Source organism: Sebastes umbrosus, chromosome 7, assembly GCF_015220745.1.
Source record: "Sebastes umbrosus isolate fSebUmb1 chromosome 7, fSebUmb1.pri, whole genome shotgun sequence".
Classification (NCBI taxonomy): Eukaryota; Metazoa; Chordata; class Actinopteri; order Perciformes; family Sebastidae; genus Sebastes; species Sebastes umbrosus.
The window spans coordinates 34,762,442-34,782,482 of record NC_051275.1 but is presented as its reverse complement, the minus strand read 5'-3'; the positions used below and the strand labels follow the sequence as shown (position 1 = coordinate 34,782,482).

The 20,041-nt window shown below is 39.3% G+C and overlaps 1 protein-coding gene across 3 annotated transcripts in view; it reads right to left on the bottom strand.

Moving 5' to 3' along the window:
• chp2 (calcineurin-like EF-hand protein 2) overlaps positions 1 to 20,041 on the bottom strand; it is a 45,029-nt gene that overhangs the window by 24,556 nt on the left and 432 nt on the right. The window contains exons 2-3 of one of the 3 annotated variants that reach the window (XM_037774570.1): positions 2,206 to 2,248; positions 637 to 641 (exon numbers count right to left, since the gene is read on the bottom strand). Coding sequence is in view for 2 of the 3 variants with exons in the window: in XM_037774568.1 (XP_037630496.1) it covers positions 2,206 to 2,248; positions 14,008 to 14,131 (167 nt within the window). In the remaining variant the exon portion in view is untranslated. Of the gene's footprint in view, positions 1 to 636; positions 642 to 2,205; positions 2,249 to 7,749; positions 7,894 to 14,007; positions 14,132 to 20,041 lie in introns of those variants that run through there. The other 2 variants (XM_037774568.1, XM_037774569.1) reach the window with 2 other exon arrangements.

Here is a 20,041-nt window from a genome sequence, read left to right as displayed (position 1 = left end):
TAATATTTTGACTAGCGTGTTCATCAGTTTTTAGAGTTGACATGTTGACATGTTGATGTGTTGTAACTAACTGTTGACAGATTTACACGTCACCACCTTACAGGTTATTAGTGTCAGATATTAGAGACGCAGCCGTAGAGCCGCCGACTGTTCCTCCGACGTAAAGTGAACAAAACAATCCGGTCCGACGGAGAAATGTGAGGAGACAGAAGTATTCACCTCCCTGCTGTCCCTCTAGTTAAATGTGGGGGAAGTTGTCCCCTGGACTCAGCTCGGGGAGACAATCATCGACAGCGATGGAGGTGTCACTTCGGATCACAGAGTGACAATAAAGACATCGAGTAAGACGGAGGAATGTGGGCCGGTCGGCCAGCGGGAGGGGAGCAGGCCGAGGTCAGAGAGGATGAACTCAGTTTCACTCAGCAGCTACACCACGTCCGCTCACTCTTCTTTCAGGATTCAGACGGTAGAGATGATCCGCTAGACATCTCTGTGCCTGATGTCGGTTTCTCTGTCATCACATCGTTGGTTTTATTTCAGGTGTCTCTAATCTAGACTCTAATCATGTTTGGATTAAATTAAGCTTTTCAATCACTGCTCTCTCTGAAGGACACAACTTTTAAAACTCCAGGAAACCCAAGCTGCTGGTCTGCAGGTCTGCAGTCGTCCCTCCTGATCCTGATCCTGATCTTGATCCCAGTGTGTTTGAGCTCCAGGTTCTGGGACTGCAGCAGGGCTCAGATGGAGGCCGGCGGGGCCACATAGCTGAGAGCAGCTGAGGCGTGATGAGACACGCAGCACCTGAACACACCGCAGGTTTATTTGGGTCACGGCCAGCAGCAACACCGACACTCAGATTCTTAGACTTCAGCTGACGCAACTCTCACTCATGTTGTAGTAAACAAACCATAAATCAATCAATCAATAAATCAATAATCTGCCTTCTGGGTCTGGATTTAATGAATCCTTCAGGATTTATAAAAACATTATTAGCACCTCTCTACTTCTGTCTCAGGACCCGACACAGAAACTCTGTCAGCATTCACGGCAAAATATGCACAAAGACAGAAATATGCGTACACGGTTAGATTTTTAAAGACAGGTGAAATGCTAAGGGATAATCATGCAAGCATGGATATATAAATAAATAAATAAAAATATAAATAAATGAATAAATAAAAACAAATAAATAGATACATTTGAAAATATAAAATAAATAAAAATATGTAAAAATATATAAATAAATTTAAAAATTCATAAAAATAAATGAATAAATAAATAAGTTTTAAACACATACATAAATACATGGTTTAAAAAAATAAAAATACATAAATACAAATAAATGCAAAAATAAATAAATTTAAATAAATACGGGAACTAATATAAAGATAAATAAATAAAAAAAGCTAATTAAAACAGAAATATTAATTTATGTCACATTTTATCAATTAATTAATGACTACATTTATTTCTAATATTATTTTTGCTACTTTTAATGCTACACTTATTTATTTATTGAGTCATTTATTTACTTATTCATTTCTTTTTGCAGGTATTCATCTGTCTCATAGCGCTAACGGGTTGCAGCGGGGCAACAGCAGCGTCTGCTTTAACTGAAAAAGACTTTGGGCTTTACATCTATTCTTTTACAAACACCAGTTAAGGTGGGAAATGGAGTATTATAGATGGTGTTTGTACAGTGTGCATTGCTTCCCCGTCAAACTGGAAACTGACTATAACTTCACGCAGTAGCTGAGTTGGATACAGATCAGCAACAGGATGTGACCTCTCGCCAACAGGAAGAGGAAATGAGCCGACAGGAAATGGATTTCTTCCTTGGAGCAGCTTCTTTTTATAGAAACACGACCAGTAAAGAACATTTATATACGAACTGAGTGACCTCAGCTGGAGGTTTATCTACAGAAACACACATCTGTAGTACATGAGAGTGACCTCAGCAGGAAACCAGAGAGAGAAAGGAGAACCCGTCGTTGGTCTGTATTTATCTCTCCGTCGTCGTCTCATTAAGCGTCTCTCCTCCAGGCTCTCTGTTTACATTTCTCTCAGCGTGTTTACTGACTCCTGATTGGTCGGACATCATTTCCTGGCTTTGCTTTGATTGGACGCACAAACACGGTGAGAGGAAATGTATATATATATACGTATATATATATATACTGTAAGTGTGTGTGTGAGTGTGAGTACCTCCATTCTTCCTTCTATATTTATACTGCAGCTCTTCCCGTCGCTGAAACACACAAACACACATTATCAGGCAGGTCTAGTTGTTTATCCAGAGATGAACACAAAGAAGAAGAAGACAAGTCAGTTAAAAATAAATATAAAATAAATAAAAAATATGCAAATAAAATAAAAATACATAAATCAAAATAAATGCAAAAATAAATACATTTAAAAATGCATACAAATAAATACATAAATAATAAAAGTAGAGAGTAAATAAATATGGGAATTAATATACACTCTACACAGTCAACGAGATTAACTTTAAATGCTCCGTCTTTCAATGTTTAGTAAATGATTTAAAACATTTCTGGATCCACAACAGAATTAAAGAGCTTTACTTTGGCACTGAGGTATTTTTGGATTATACATCATAAAGTCTTACAGACATAAAGAAGCATCCGTCTTATTTTAATTTTGAAAAACATTTTTTTTTTTTAAATCTTTAATTTAAAACATTAAAGAGCAACTTAACATCGAACACTTTCACATATGAAAACAAATATTTCTGCATTAATTTATCACGTTTTTTGTTGCTGTTGTACTAAAAAAACAAAAAAAAAAAAACATGACAGAAGACATAATGCAGCTGGATGTAATGAGACATGCAGTCTATTATTTACTAAAACATGTTTATGAAGACGTCCATCACAAATATTCCCTTTAGTGTATAATCAAAGACACATTCCCATTCCAGGATCAAAGATGACAACTCAACTAGTGTTCAAGAGAAGTTCATTTTACTGGTTTAAATGTGTCATCTTCAAAGTTTAAGTTAAGATAAACCTGTAACTGATCCCCATAGAGGCAATGTGGTAAAATAACCCCATTAAAATAAGAATAGAATGAAAACAAATAGAAACTATGCGAGAGCATGTGATGCAGAATTAATGCTTTGAGAAGAAAAACAGACGATGCTTCGGAGGCGAACACAACAACGTACCCATCAAAAGAAAATGTGACGAAGTCGGGTTGCACAGAGTAGTTCAACGCTTCATTCATAACGTTGACGTTCTAATTATTATTATTATTATTAATAACTTACAGAAACATTAGCTTCCACCTTCTCTTCCCTCCTCTCTCTCAAACACACACAGAGCGACCGACGCGGCGCTCAGTTCGTCTCTCTGTGATCGCCTCGGTCCAAAAGTCAAAATCTTTTGTTAACGAAATATTCTACTTCAATCCATATTTGTTGCCGTTTAGCCTTTCAAAAACTACATTTTCACTGTGGTCACAAACTGCAGGTTTGCGCACCTGTATTAACGTGGTGGTCTAACAGAGCACCATGAATGGAGGCGTGATAATATTTCTCCCTGATGACAGAAAATGTTAAAAGTTTGGGAACCAGTGAACGGTTAAAGCAAGAAGAAGAAGAAGAAGAAGAAGAAGAATTGATAAAAGTTTCCTACAAGAATACACATGAAAAACAGAAACCGTCCTCCTCAGATAACAACAGCTAGGCTACCTTGTCTGTTGGGATCAAAGGTGGACAGACTTTAACAGACCGCTGTTTCGGTCTCCTGTCGACAGTCAACGCTGGATTCTTTTAACCACGACCGCCATCTTTCCAAACACAACGGCTGCGTTCAGATCATGGATGTATTAAGAGAGCTGGATCCAGCGTTGGAGGCGGGGCTCCGTTCATTCCTATGGAAGTCGCTCAGTGGAGCATGAAGCCTAAATGGCTTCACTTCCGCCTGGAAAAGTACCCGGATCTTGGTCACATGGGACATCCCATGGCTCGTCCCAACGTCACGCCGTCGTCACGGCTCGGCGCTCCAGCCTCGGTCTGGGTCTCACTCACATGAACGGAGGAAGGGAAATAACTCTGGATTCAGTTGTTAGTGCGTTTTACAACTTTTAGGACCTCATGATTTAAATAAGGGCTATTAGAGTGTTCATACTGGGGAGTTGATTCACCTCAAAAAGAAATTATCCGCTGAGCAACAGACGTGTCTTTTCCAATGTAAGTCTATCCGAAAAAGTCTTTTTGGGCCCAATGGCATCACGTGACGGACACAGACATTGTAGAACCGCCGTTTGGCCACTACGAAAGTTGGGATCGTTGACCGGCGCTCTTCCTGGGGGCAGAAGACGACGTCCAAACAACACCGAGTCGTCCTGCAAATAAAAGGTGAACCAGGTTCAACCTTTACTGCGACACGACGCCATCTGGACAATAAAATACATGCAGGCTCACATTCCTGCTGGATGACATACAGTAGTAACATAAACGCTGGATTTCTTCTGTTTACATCACGACCATCATCATCATCATCATCATCATCGTGACGAAGGATGAACCAGTTGCAGCAATGAGAACTTTCCAGAGTTGTATAATCCTCTCTGGGACTATTACAAACCTCTGTGCTGTGTTCGAGGTGAAGTATATTCAAATTCCCGAGTATACTTTATGTAGTAAGTATACTGATATCAATGTACTAGTAGTATACTTGTAAGTGTACTACCTCAATACTTTTTGGGACTAAATTGGCCAACTTCTTAGTTTATAAAAGTACACTTTTAAGTATAAGAATAGTAAATTTTGAGTACACAACTAGTTTACATCTAGGTTGTATTTTGTACTGCAACTATACTAGCACTAATAGTACAAGTGAATACTGTTAGTTTACTAGTTATATACCTCCTTTTCAGTTTATGAAAGTACAATTTAAAGTATACTCAGTTTAATAGTCTTTATACTGCAAGTATACTTGTATATACTTGTAGCCCGCTCCATAGTTAATCTATAGACTGTGACCTCTGAGCCTCCTGTGTGGAGGCAGACGGAGACGTGAGATGACATTCCCGTTGCTACTGTACATGTTTTATGAGCGGTTTGACGGACAGGTGAACAGGTGAGTCCCATTACTTCAGTGTTCCTGCAGAGGAAGCTGAGCGGCGCCGAGCGGCGTGACCATGTCCAATCATCACCTCCTCCTGTGTTCGCTGTAAAACACTCAGTCTGACGTTTATCCAACTCTCTCTCACACAGCTCCAGATACCTCCTGAACTCCTCCAGCACAGTCTCCGCTCCACCATCACGTGTTTCAGATCAATAAACATCAACTCTAAAGTAATGAACTCATCGTTTTCTGCATTCATTTAAAGTGCAACCTCCGACCGCTCGCTGTTTTCTGTAAGAGAGTTGTTGGTGGCGCCGTGGACGGCAGCCTCACTGTTGCACTCTCCAGTACCTTTCTGTTTATTTGTTCCCTTTTCTGTGTACGTACATTGAGAGCTACGAAGTCAAATTCCTCAGACGTGCGCACATACTGAGCCAGGAAATCTGATTCAGATTTTGCAGGAAAATATCTCATCATTGCTGAGAATAGACGTCTCAGAACCACATCTGTTTATAGCGTGTATATATATATATATATATATATATAACGTCACTTCACCGCCAGATATCAAACTAAATATTTGGAGCAAATGTGCTGCAAAGGCGGATTAATGCTTGAACTGTAAATAAACTATTATAAATTAATCACTAGATGCATTTACCTTTTAATGTGGTTAAATCAGTCTGCATTTATCTCTGAGTGAATGAGAGTATCTGCTGCTCACGGCTGCTCTTTACTGTTTGAGAAGTTCCTCCTTCAGTCAATGCAGACACATGAATATGTTGCCACGATGCCATTACACATGGTGTGTTTACCTTCATTCAATCACATGCAGGTGACACCAGGCTGCCTCAGAATAAGCACACACACATCAGACGGGTCGGTTAGAAACGTGCGTTTTCGTGTGCATAAACAACACAAACTAAACAGGAACTCCATGGTGTGGTACTAGTGGTCAGAAAGCTTTAAGTCTTATCAAAGGGGCTAGAAGTAAGAGTCAGATATTGCTTGTTAACAGCGACACCTGTGGCCGTTAAGTCGACGACAGTCAGCGTCCTGTTGCTCGCGCTTGTGCTCGCTCTACGAGACTGAATGTGATTGACAGCTAAAACCACAATATCACTCTATATTTTACATGCTTACATGCACATATGTTGGGTTTTCCCGGAAAAAAAACCTCCCACATTCTTCGCATTGAAAGCATCTACAGGCTGATGGAGGAAACCCAGAGAGTCGTGGAAGGTCTCATATTTTACGGTCGGTTACAACCAAGCCTCCAGGAAGAGCGCCAGTCGTCAACTTTCGTAGTGGCCAAACGGCGGTACTGCAACTTCCATGTCTCTCATGTGATGCCATTGGGCCCAAAAATACTTTTTCCCATAGATTTACATTGGGAAAGAGACGTCTAAAAAGTTGCGAAACGCACTAATAGCTGAATCCAGAGTTATTTCTCCTTCCTCCCTTCATGTGAATGAGACCCAGACCGAGGCTGGAGCGAGGGCTGGGAGGCGGAGTTAGCGAACCGGGACGACAGCGTGACGGCTTTGACCCCGTGACTAGTGTTACTACGGCTACTGCGCCTGCTCCGTGGGCCCAGTGGAAGAACCGGGTACTTTCATAGGAATGAACGGGGCCCCGCCTCCAACGCTGTATCCAGTTCTCTTAATACATCCATGATCACAACCTGTTCACACGTAAGGATTGAAAAATGTACGTGTAAAAACGTACTTACAGTCCCTTTAATGGACACTGAAGGTAAAAGAGCAGCAAAGTATTGATGACTGATGAATATACTGTAAATGGTTCTGAGAACAAGAGATCAGTCAACTGGACTCACAACACAAAGCAGGAAGTCAGAGGAAACTCTGATCTGCACGGGATTAGATCTTCAGCTCCGACTGACAAAACTACAACAGTGAGAGTCAGAGTCATAACAGGAAGGACACATGGTGAAGACATCAGCCGGCTGTAAATCTACCAGGTGGATATCTGCATGAAACACAAGTCAAATCTCAGTGTGTTAGAACACCCTCACCTCCGTCTCCACCTCCACCTCCACCCTGCTGCTCTGAACACATTCACACAGTCACGCTGACACCGCCGTGAGTTCAAGATGAATTGTTATCAGATACGGTTTCGTGAAGGAAGAAATGAAACTGGAGATGATTCAGATGTTTAGAAAACATCAGCTCGTCTGTTTAGATCAAAAGAAACGAAGGAATCCAATAAGAGGAGATATTTACAGCCTGATGCAGCAGAACCAGAGAGATCCTGTTTTTAATCCATGCATTCCTACACTACCCACAATGCAGCTCTGGCCGCTGACAGACATACCCAAAATAAATCAAGAATAACTCCACAACTAGCAGGTCTATCTGCATGATCCTGGTCTCTATGGATAGGTAAGACCTCAGAGAATCCATCCCCAGTGGCAGTAACATTGTGACTGTTACTCTGCCTGAGTAAACTGGGATGAACCAAAGGAAACATTTGCCACTGAATTAATTCAGTAACTCTTTGACTACAACTGTGCCAAAGCAGATATAAATAACACAAAGCACATAGATTCTACAAAGATTTTTAGTCAGGATAGGACCAGGAGGACTCTCCATTTGGCCATTTGGATACCCAAAGTGTGCCAAATGAGGTTTTCTACCTCTGGAAAGGGAATCTCTCTAAAATACTCCTGATATCCACTACAGGAGGCTATGGGCACACAATGGAGCCTTTGGCCATGACATTTACCCTGTGCATCATCACAATCTACCATTGTGCATCATCACAATCTACCATTGTGCATCATCACATTTTATCATTGTGCATCATCACATTCTACCATTGTGCATCATCACCTTCTACCATTGTGCATCATCACATTCTACCATTGTGCGCCATCACATTCTACCATTGTGCATCATCGCATTCTACCATTGTGCATCATCACATTCCACCATTGTGCATCATCACATTCCACCATTGTGCTTCATCACATTCTACCATTGTGCATCATCACATTCTACCATTGTGCATCATGACATTCTACCACTGTGCATCATCATATTCTACCACTGTGCATCATCATATTCTACCATTGTGCATCGTCACATTCTACCGTTGTGCATCGTCACATTCTACCGTTGTGCATCATCACATTCTACCATTGTGCATCATCACATTCTACCGTTGTGCATCATCACATTCTACCATTGTGCATCATCATATTCTACCATTGTTCATCATCACATTCTACCATTGTGCATCATGACATTCTACCACTGTGCATCATCATATTCTACCATTGTGCATCATCACATTCTACCATTGTGCATCATCACATTCTACCATTGTGCATCATCACATTCTACCATTGTGCACAGTATAAAATCTATACAAATTTTTATAATTTTGACTCCAAATGGAGTAGTTTTATTATAATAATGAAATATGATCGAGTAGATAATAACAAATAAGATTAATAACAATGTAAATAAGATAACAAAAAAATAAATAAATAAATAAATAATCCAAAGTCAAGTATAAAAATATTATAAAGTAAAAATACTATTTCCCGTGTGTTGATTTTGTAACTAAAATATTGAAATCGTTGTCAAACTTCTTGTAGTGTTGTTTTAGTCGCGTTGAGGCCTCGTCTTTTAGAAACTATTCAGAACAAAAAGACCACCGCAGCATTTTATGAAGTTCTTAAAGGCAGAGTTTTAACATACAGCTCAGCTGAAGCCCGGTTCCGGGTCCGTCCGGGAAACGGTAAATGGAGAAATCTCCCTGAGGAAACCAGGTTTTACAAAATGTCTCAATGAATTAATAAAAACAGTGCTTCGTTCTTCTCGTACAACTCTTCTCACGGAGCCGCCCGCCAGTCACCGTGTGACGCAGGATAACGGAGGTCAGTGAATTGAACTGATTATTGCTTCAATGGTATTTATTTACCTCTTGATGTCTCACAATGACGTGAATTAGTAATGATAGTCTATAAACACGAAGCCAAGCAGAGAGAGATCTGGGTCACACATGTTGGTCCCGTATGAATAAATTAACTTTGATCAGGTTGAAATCCTTCTCAGTGTTGTAATGAGCTTCCTTTACTTTATAATAAAAGTAATCTCATCTCCATCCCAGAAGTTTGCGGCTGGTGAACAGACGTTTTTAATGTACTACAGACAGAAGGAGAGGACGCCCTGCGTTTGAAACTAAGAGGTCTTCTTCTTCTCCTTCTTCTTCTTCTTCTTCTTCTTCTTCTTCCCGTCACACTCTGAAACACTCAGTAACGTTGCTTCATAATGATCCAACCCACACAAACAGGAAGTCAGGTCAGAGGTGGCTGATACGGAGAGAAGAGACGGAATAATACTTCTCAACATAAAGTTGTAACGAGATAAACAGAGAAGACGACGACGTATAAACATCGTAAAACCATCAGCATGTTTGGTGTGGCATCCTGTCACGACTCCGTTCTGTTATGTTACATGTCCACATTCATTCATTGTCTATGAAAGCAGCCGTGCAATGCATTCTAGTAGCGTGGCGGTGTGATTCGAGAGACAGGGCGTCACGTTGGCCGCTCCTCATTTGCATAAAGTTGAGGTCTCGGCTACTCTATGCAAATCACGGGCGTCTGACACGACTCGCCGCCTCTGGAAACTCCTGAGAAACTTTTAAACTAATCGTTGTCGATCAAACTGCAGGATTATTTCTCACATAAAATGTTTTTAGAAACACATTTCGGTGAACTACTTTGGTGATATAAGAGCAGAAAGTTTGGTAACACTTCATGTTACAGGTCCGCAACTTTCATGGTAATTAGGTGATAATTAGTAACCGATTTAAGATTTCTTTGGAATTTCTGCCAAATTACCCCAAAATTTACCTCAAACATTACTTTGTTTGGCTGTCTTGACTCTGGACTTTTATTTTTAATATTATTTCATATCTATTATAAACATTATTTAATAATTATATTCCGCGCTGGGAATGCGAGGCGATCCCTTACAATAAAAAAAACGCCGCCGTGGACACGAACCATCAGACATGAGCGGGTTTCTTTTATTGAGCGTTCTACAAAGTTAAACATGACCCGTGTGTTTTCTGTCCAAACTACATATAAATTACTATCTTCTAGAAGTTGGAACTTTTTATTCAGTACCTTCCAAACTTAGGAACAAATTAAAGTTTCAATATATCATTATTCAGACTGTCAAAGTTGTCATGAAAACGAACTAACACAACTGGCGATTTTTAGGTTGTAGCGGGCTCAGTTTTAAAGCTGTAGAGTCAGATGAAACTAGAAAAATCTAAGGAACAAAAGGACATTTTTCTGAGTTTTTTTTTAAATTTTTCGGATTTCTTTCTGACATTTTATTAGATATGTTTCTGTTATTTTTGGACATTTTTCAGACATTTTTTCGGTAATTTTTCGGATTTCTTACTGATATTTTAGGGACATTTCTTTTTACTTTTTTTTGTTGCTTTTTGGACAATTTCAGACATTTTTTCAGACAATTTCAGGACTTCTTTCAGATTTTTTTCTGAAATTTTACGGACATTCTTCTTACATTTTTTTACAGACTTTTTTTCTTTTAGGACTATTTTTTTTTTTTTTTTACATTTTCCTAATTTTTTTCTGTTATAGTTCTGACTTTTGGCAAAAAGTTCTGACTTTCCAACCATGTCATACTAGCTGGTCAAGAAGGAAGAAAAATAACGCTCAAAACCTGCATCATGTCCGTTTTCAAAGGGGTGCCTTGACCTCTGACCTCCAGATATGTAAATGTAAATGGGTTCTATGGGTACACCAGAGTCTCCCCTTTACAGACATAACAGATATAAAAATGTGTGATCAATTTGCGATTAACTATTTTAATCGATTGACAGCCCTAGTATTTATATATTTAGTTTCAGCCCCTAAAACCCTCCATGTGCCTGAGCCAGGAGTCCAACCATTGATATCATGTTATGTGGTGTGAGCCTTAATAACCATAAAGCAACCAGAAAGTAATCTTTGTGGGCACATTGTCCAAAACTAACATTTGAAGTGATCGAACCGGAGTAGATCCGTAAATCTGACACAAATATATACTGATGATACTCTACTTTAAAACTGCAGTAGAATGCAAAACTATTTCCGTCTCAATGAGTTTCACTTCGTCACAGAATGACACCTGGTGATTAATCACTGACTGTTAATGGAGGTTAAACATGAGATTTCTCAAGAAGTCGACTGACTTCAGTATTTAACTCCACCAGATGGTTTAAATGGAGGAGAAACTACCCCGCTGATGTTATCACATCACTGTAGCTGCAGAGTAAATACATCTGAAGAGAATTCACAACAGTTTACAACAATCTGTGCTTCTCACTTCCTGACAAACAGATGACCTGATTACAAACAGCGTCAGAGGTTTACTTCTGAGGAAAAATGTTTGTTCACGTAAATCAGATATCAAAGATCGGAAGTCGTCCTGGTTAAGGATTAGCAGGAAAACAAAAGTGGGCGTAAAATAATAAAGATTATGGATGAGTTTTCATTCCCGCTCGTTTTAATCTGCCTCCCACAGATCCACACTTTTCTGACTCCTGCAAACAACAACAGGACATAATGTTGATATTTCCATTTTATTCCTACAATATAGTTTAATTCAGGTATATAGAGGCCGCTGCATCTGTTGCATTATGATCATAATGCAAGATTCACCATTATTTTATATGTTTGGGATTTTTGTGCAAAACCAATTCATACATGCACTATTGTTATTTGATTAATCACTTATTTGATTGAATTTAATTTGTATAATTTTATTATATTTTATTGTTATTTTATTAATCACATATTTTATTAATTACTTATTTTCATGTTTTTAATTTATTTAATTTTACTAGATTTTATTGTTATTTTATTAATCACCTATTTTATTATATTTAATTTGTATAATTTTATTACATTTTGTTGTTTTTTATTAATAATCTATTTTATTGCATTTAATTTGTATAATTTAATTGTATTTTAATGTTATTTTGTTGATCACCTATTTCATTGTATTTAATTTTTATAATTTTATTAATCACTTATTTTATTGTATTTATGTTTTTATAATTTTACAATATTTTATTGCTATTTTATTAATCACTTATTTTTTAGTATTTAATTTGTAGAATTTTACAACATTTTATTGCTATTTTATTAATCACTTATTTTATTGCATTTAATTTGTATACATTTACTATATTTTATTGTTATTTCATTAATCACTCATTTTATTTTTATAATTTTATTTTATTTTTATTGTTTTTATTAATCGCCTATTTTATTGTATTTCATTTTAATTTGTATAATTTAATTATATTTTATTGTTTTTTTTTTAATTAATTACCTATTTTACTGTATTTCATTTTAATATGTATAATTTATTATATTTTATCGTTATTTTATTAATCACGTATTTTACTGAATTTAATTTGAAAAACTTCCAATTTAGCCAATAAAACCACAGCATTACAGTTACACCTTATTACATTTTTGGGAAAAAGAGCAAAAGAAAATTACCCAACGCAGTAAATCACATCGTGACAGCAGCATATGATGCCAATAAAAGACAAGAATCTACTTTCGTCATCAGTAGAACGATACCAACAGCGCTGAGTCACTGTTCCCAGTGCTGCTGTTTGCTGTTTGCTGCAACATTTACTTCCCAAAAGGTTGAACTAAAGTCCCGAGGAAGGCATGTTGCAGCATAAAGCCTGCGGCGCGGCAGATATTGAAACTGTTCCATGTAACTGAGATAACATGACAAACGCTCAAACAACATACGAACACTTGACAAAGAAGCAGGAGTGCCAAAATAAACGTTTTAATGATGGTGCAAGACTTTGATTGAGTAACACCTGCAGTAGCCAAGACACGCTGCAGGCTACACGACGGCATGACAGCACGTTCAAACTGATGCAAAATGTCATCACAACTACACAAACACACACACACACTTATTGACGTTTAACTGCCATCTGAGCTCTGGCCTTCCCATCACCCATCACCCAGTAACTGGTTTCTCTGGAAGGAAGCACGCTCTTATACCTGGAATGAAACAAAGAAAACTCTAAACTTTTCTGTGATTTTGCAATTTGTCCTTTCAGTCACGAGTCTCTGGTTTCTATCAGTGGTAGTTTCTCTTTGAAGTTTCATTCACAGCAGCTGTTAAAAAACCGCTGCAGCCCGCTGTTCAAACCCACTTCCTGTTAGCGGGGAGTTTTTCATGTCTGCACTGCTGTCATTTACATGTGGTTTACAGTATTTAACCTCCATTTACTGTCTGTGGGCAGCGCTTCCCACAATACAGCATGACTGAATTATAACAAATGAAACTGTATTTAATGTGGATCTGTTGTATGATTATTAAATAATTATTATTAATCATCTATTTTATTTGTAAGATTTTATTACATTTTATTGTTATTTTATTAATCACATATTTTATTGGAATTAATTTGTATAATTGTATTGTTATTTTATTAATCACTTATTTTATTGTATTTAATTTGAATAATTTGTATAATTTTATTGTTATTTTATTAATCACTTATTTTATGGTATTTAATTTTATTACATTTTATTGTTGTTTTATTAATCACTTATTTTATTGTATTTAATTTGTATAATTTTATTGTTATTGTATTAATCACTTATTTTACTGTATTTAATTTATATACTTTTATTCTATTTTATTATTGTTTTTATAAATCCAGTTTTTACTTCACACTGTTTAATAAATATTCTATTAATACTATTATGGAATCTAATTTTATTTTATCACATTTTTATAATTTTTTTTGTCTTGCATGCATTGGTCTCAAATGAAGCAACATAAGCATTATTACAATCACACACGTCATTACAGGGACTAACCTGCTGTGGGGTAAAGGTCTCTCTCTGAGGTGATATTGGGTAATGAATGCGTGTTCGAATGTGAAGCAGGATGTTAGTGGGAAACGTTTCAGGTACATCTGCTAATGGACTTCCAGAGAAAATCCTGAAAGGTGAGATTGAAGGTGTAAAGATCAGTGCAGAGGGAAACTCTTTCAGATAAACACACCGTTGGATTCTGATTAACTACTCGCTTTTTCCTGGTTCAGTTTCCTTGTAATCTCTGTTCAGACACATTCTGTTAAAGAAAACACATCAAGTCCTTTTAGTTTGTCACTGAGCCCTAAAAAACTACCTTAAAACAAGCACAAACTCTGGCGCTTTAATAAGAATATTTCAACTTTTAAACAACAAAAAATCAGCTCTTTATTTTTTAATATCAACAACAGTTAGTTTCAAAGTTTCCAGGGAGTTTCGAGAGACGGTGAGTCACGTCGGACGCCCCTGATTTGCATAAAGTAGCCTAGACGTCAACTTTATGCAAATGAGGAGCGGGCGACGTGACACCCTGTCTCTCGAATCGTGCCGCCACGCTACCAGAATGCATTGCACGGCTGCTTACATAGACAATGAACGGGAAGCGTGGAAAGAACGGAGGCTGTGGACACGTATATCTTCAGGCTAAAAGATGCGCAAGCAGCTGCATGACGGCTTCCCAAAAGTACAACGGCACCGATACCGCTTTTTTTCAGACCGAGTACAAGTACTTATATTTGGGTACTCGCCGATACCGAGTACCGATACGAGTACTTCTCTGTGCCAAAAGACCCTCGTTAACAGCCAGCTGGAGGGTGTGAGCGACACACGGCAGGCTGGGGAGTCCCGCATATGAGGCGGTGCGCCGCCACCGGCTCTAGGTCGGCCTGGAAAGGCTCGGGGCAAAGGGGGCTCGCGGCCGCAACTTTATGGCGTTCCCCGCCCGGACCTCGCCACACCGTTGACAAAGAAGGCGCGCCCTAGTCCCGGTGCGACAGTCGACCGGGGCGGACTGTCCTCTGTGCGCCCTAACCGCGTCGTGCCGCAGCCCACGTAAAAGGAGCCAGGGGCCTGCGACGATGTTCGTCTTGAAACACGGACCAAGGAGTCTAACGCATGCGCGAGTCGGAGGGTGCAAGCAAAACCCCGTGGCGCAATGAAAGTGAGGGCCGGCGCGCACCGGCTGAGGTGGGATCCCGGCCCCGCGGGGTCGGTTGTACCACCGGCCCATTTCGCCCGCACCATCAGGGAGGTGGTACGCGTGTGATAGGGCCAAAAGATGGTGAAGAGAGGTTAACGTCACGCTGCTGTAAAGTTTTTATCGGAGCTGTTTTTCAAGTACGAGTACATGAGCACAGCATCGGACCCGAAACCCGATACTGGTATCGGTGCATCCCTACGAAAAAGTGAAGCCAAAACATCTGGATCGCCTCCTGGTGGCTGCTGTTAGTTTAGGATGCGCTTGATTTGAGATGCAGCAGAGTTTTCTACGAGCGGAGCATTTTAAAACTTCAGTCGAATCACGTTTGTATTTAATTGTGTGAAGCCAAAATCTTGATAAATGTTTGATTAATAGTGCAGCCCTATACGCCAACATGAAGCTGTGATGTCAGACAGTCCGTTCCTCAGAAGTCAAAAACATAATGTTCTTGAGGGGCTGCTTTTAGAACAGCTGGTGGAACCAGACACACCTTTCTGACGCTGAATTATTCCTGCTCTCCTTCTCCATCATCAATCACTAACTTGTCATACTTTAACACTTTTCATCCAACCGGAGAGGAGCAGCAGCTCTCGTACTTAACGTCACGTAACAAACTGTTTTTTTTAACCCGAACCATGATCCTTTCCGAAACCTAAACAGAGTACTTTTGTTGCCTAAACTTAAAGTTGTTTTGTTTAAATTCAAAACGTTTAGTTTCACTTTTACTTTCAGAACATGGTAGAGGTGCAGTTCGGCCCTTCTGAGGCTGATAACGTCCATTCAATCGGCTGATATAATGGGCGTCTCCTCTATCCGAGTGTGTCCGTTCAGAAGAGCTACAAACACTTTAAACACGGTCGTGCATAACCCAAACATTACTTTTCATAGTTTAACAGTGCATGGAGTCAGAGGACGGGTGTAAACAACATGTTCATTCAAAATTTAGAGATTTAACAAGCATCTCATTTAGAGGGAGGAGAACTGGAGTGAGTTTATATAAAGCTTTACAGCACATCTGGCAGATACCTGGATTCATAGAAATCCACATAAACACCCACCGACCCATACGTACGGCTCCCTCCTTTAATGAACCCACAACGCTAACGCTGTAAACCTCTATGACGTCGTCTCGGCCAAACCCTGAAAACACAGCCGAGTGTGATTAACTAACAGGCTGTTAAAACTGAGGGAAACACTATACATACACTTAATACAACAGATTAACACAAACACAGAGTCCCAGACCTGGACCTGGGACCTCCACAGTCCCTCTATCAGGACCAAAAACAGGTCGACCAAACTGAGACATTCAGCCCTGTTGACTGAAGTCTGATAACACAACAGCTGTGTTATTTAACGGGGCTTTAAGAGGCCCTTATCAGCTCATACAGTTATAATATGAGTCACCGATATTTAATGAATCATAGAATCCATGAATAAACAACGCTGGTAACTTTTATTTTACTTTCCAAATTGATTTATCCGTCAGTTATTGTTTTGATGTCTATAAAACATCACAATGTCTCAACGCTGTAGACTGCTTGTGTTGTCCAACAAAAATATCCAAACCCAAAGAAATGTAATTTACAGTGATATATAACAGAGAAAAGCAACAAATAGTCACACGCGTGATGCTGGAATAAGATCATGTTTACTGTGATAAATGCATGTTCAGCTAACAATACTCAGATTTTGAGAAAATAAAAGCACATGTTCACTGTGATGAACTAAACTCAAGATTCAAACCTCTGAAAGTTAAAGCTAGGGGCGATATATCTGCTTCATTTTGAGTCTATGTGGAGGTAGAAGGAAGTTACCGCTTTTATTGCTGTAGTCTGAGTAACGTGACGTCATATCCGATCCATATCCGTCAACCGAAACAAACCGCAGCGAGCCGAAATGATAAAGTAGAAAACGTCAGAGGGTCGTCGTGGATACGACCTGCACCCTCACATGGTAAATCCAGCGTGGTAAACACTACACATCCAGTAAAGGATGGAAACACTTTGGGTTTCACACATTGACAGGAAAAGCAGAGCTAGACATCACGGCTAAAGCTGCATGCTAACTTCTAAAAAAGGCCAAAATATGTCTGAAAATAAGTCCGAACAAAGGCTGAAAAAAGTCAGAAAAAAGGCCAAAGTATGTCCGGAATATGACCCAAAAAATTCCTGAAAAAAGGCCGAAATATGTCGAAACAAAGCTGAAATTTGTTCAAACAAAATTCTGAAATATGTCTGAAAAAAATGCCGATATATGTCTGAATAAAAATCTGAAAAACGTCTGAAATATTTCCAAAAAAAACGTCAGAAAAATGCCTGAAAAATGTCTGCAAAAATATCCAAAAAAGTTAGCAGTAGCAGGAAACGTTATTGTATCACGGTAACTTGCGGTCCAGCCGGCCGTCGCTCTCATCTCCGTGGTCAAATGGGCCGACGCTACGACTGTAGAGCACCCATATACTGACATTTGTGTTCTCTGCATTGAAACGGCCCCGATGGAGCTGACCATGGATGGATAAAGAGAACGGAGCTGACGGGAGAGCTAGAGACCACCTTGGAGAAGTCAGAGGAAGTAGACACGTGAAATCAAACATTTTTACTGGATTCATTTAGATATTTTCCAAAGTAAAAGTCCCTAGAAGTGTGTGATTCAACTTGTTCCCTTCATGGTCTAGTGTTAAAAAAGTTAACAAAAATCGCAATAAATCATAATATCGAATCGCGATACTTAAAAATTGCAATACATATCGAATCGGCACCCAAGTATCGTGATAGTATTGAATCATGAGAGAGGTGAATCATCACAGTCCTAATGTTTACTGATGTAGGTCATAGAGTAACTTTAATTAATAGAAATGAAGTGTTCTAGAGGTATACTGTATAAAACTCAGCAGGAACAGTATGAGAGTGTTTACATTATTGGTGTGAAGCAACAGAACAACATGTTAAACCTCCGAGGAAGAGAAAGAAGTCGATAATCAGCGTTTATCTGACCGGAAACAACGCAACGCAGAGCAATCTGTCAGCCAGATACAGACAGCCAGAGACGGAGAGGTCAGCCAAGCTGCAACCCACTCCATCAGTATTATTTCTACTTCCTGTTACATGTGGTATGTGCAGCATTCAAACAGAAAACTGACTGAAGAACATCAGGAAACACTTAAAAGCAGCGTCTGATTCAGACCAACTGGCTCAGATTCCTCGTGTTGCTGTTTGTTAACCGTAAATTCATGTTTCATCAGAAAACAGACGGTCATTTGGAAACTGAAGCTCATCGACCACACATGAAGAAATCCTCCAATGGCAGAAACCATCCAGTCCAATAATCAACCAGTTATTTAACCCTTCGAGACCCGCAGGATCGCGGGCGAGCGACCCCAACTGACTCTACGTTCAGCTTTAGGGCTACAGTGAAGCGGATATCATATGAAACTTGAAGACCTATATGCTATTTCTGCATATAATTAATAAATCATGTTTATAATTGTGACAACCCCTCCACTCCACTAGGTGTCCATTTTTGTTGCAACCTTTGAGCCGGGTTGTAACAAATGGGGGCTCGTCCGGGATATTTATAAACCTGTTCTTTGTGCGGGTAGATTTGGCTGGTCGCTCTTGAAATAATAGTTCACTGCATTAAACCATGGAGTTACAGTGTGGAGTCATTTGTGGAGAAGAGAGGCGGTCAATTCCTGTAGAAAGGCAGACCTCAAACACCTAGAAATTGCTCAACAGTATGAAAATGACTTTGTAGTACAAAAGATGGTCACTGGTTTGGTGGAGAAGCAGATCCTCACAAAGTCATTTTCGATAATTTTTTAGGTCAATTTTGGGGTAAATTTGGCAATTTTTAAATAGGTTACTTGCTAATCATCACATAATTACCGTGAAATTTGCAAACCTGTAAAATTAAGTGTTACCTAAATAATCATTATTTTCAGTTCTTTCCCCCAGATGGAGGAGGGGTTCAATTAAAACACACAACTCTTATGGTACATGTCCACAGGCTCCGTGCTTTCCACGCTCCCCATTCATTGTCTATGTAAGCAGCCGGTTGCACTCTGGTAGCGTGGCGTCGCGATTCGAGAGACTAGGCGTCACGACGCCCGCTCCTCATTTGCATAAAGTTGAGGGCTCATCTACTTTATGCAAATCACGGGCGTCCGACGCGACTCACCGCCTCTCGAAACTCCTGATAATCTTTTAAAGTAAACGTTGTCGATCCAAATTAAAGACAGATTCATCAACTGCATGGATTATTTCTCGCCTCAAATGTTTTCAGAAACACATTTCAGTGAACTATTTACGTGAAATAAGAGAAGAAAGTTTCCAAACGAGCCTCCATACTGGTTCCGGTTTGAAAGCTGGGAGCAGCAGCCAACGGCGGGAAAGCGTTCGTCCAATCGGGAGCCGAGTGCCTTGTTTCTAGGGACAGCACACCAAGCGTCCAATGTTGGGAAGCATCCCGTCCCCTCGCGATAAAAAACGCCCCTGTGGACACGTACCGTCACTGTCTTCTTTTATTTGTGTAGGACGAGTTGCTGTAATGTGGGACACCTGTAGCTCCAGGGGGTGTAGGTATTCCTCAAACAAATAAAAGTCAATAAAACTATTGATATTTAATGTCTTTCTAATATACCCTAAATGCTCCAAATCTATTATAGTCTTTATTCATTATTTATTTATTATTAATTCTAGTCTTATTGTTTATTTGATGGTGTAACATCCACGCCTATAGGATCAGTTTTTGTAACAGCAGTAACATTGTAAGTGGTAAAATCACTGAACATGGGATTGCACATTTAGCCTGGAGTGTTTCTGACATTAATTATGATGT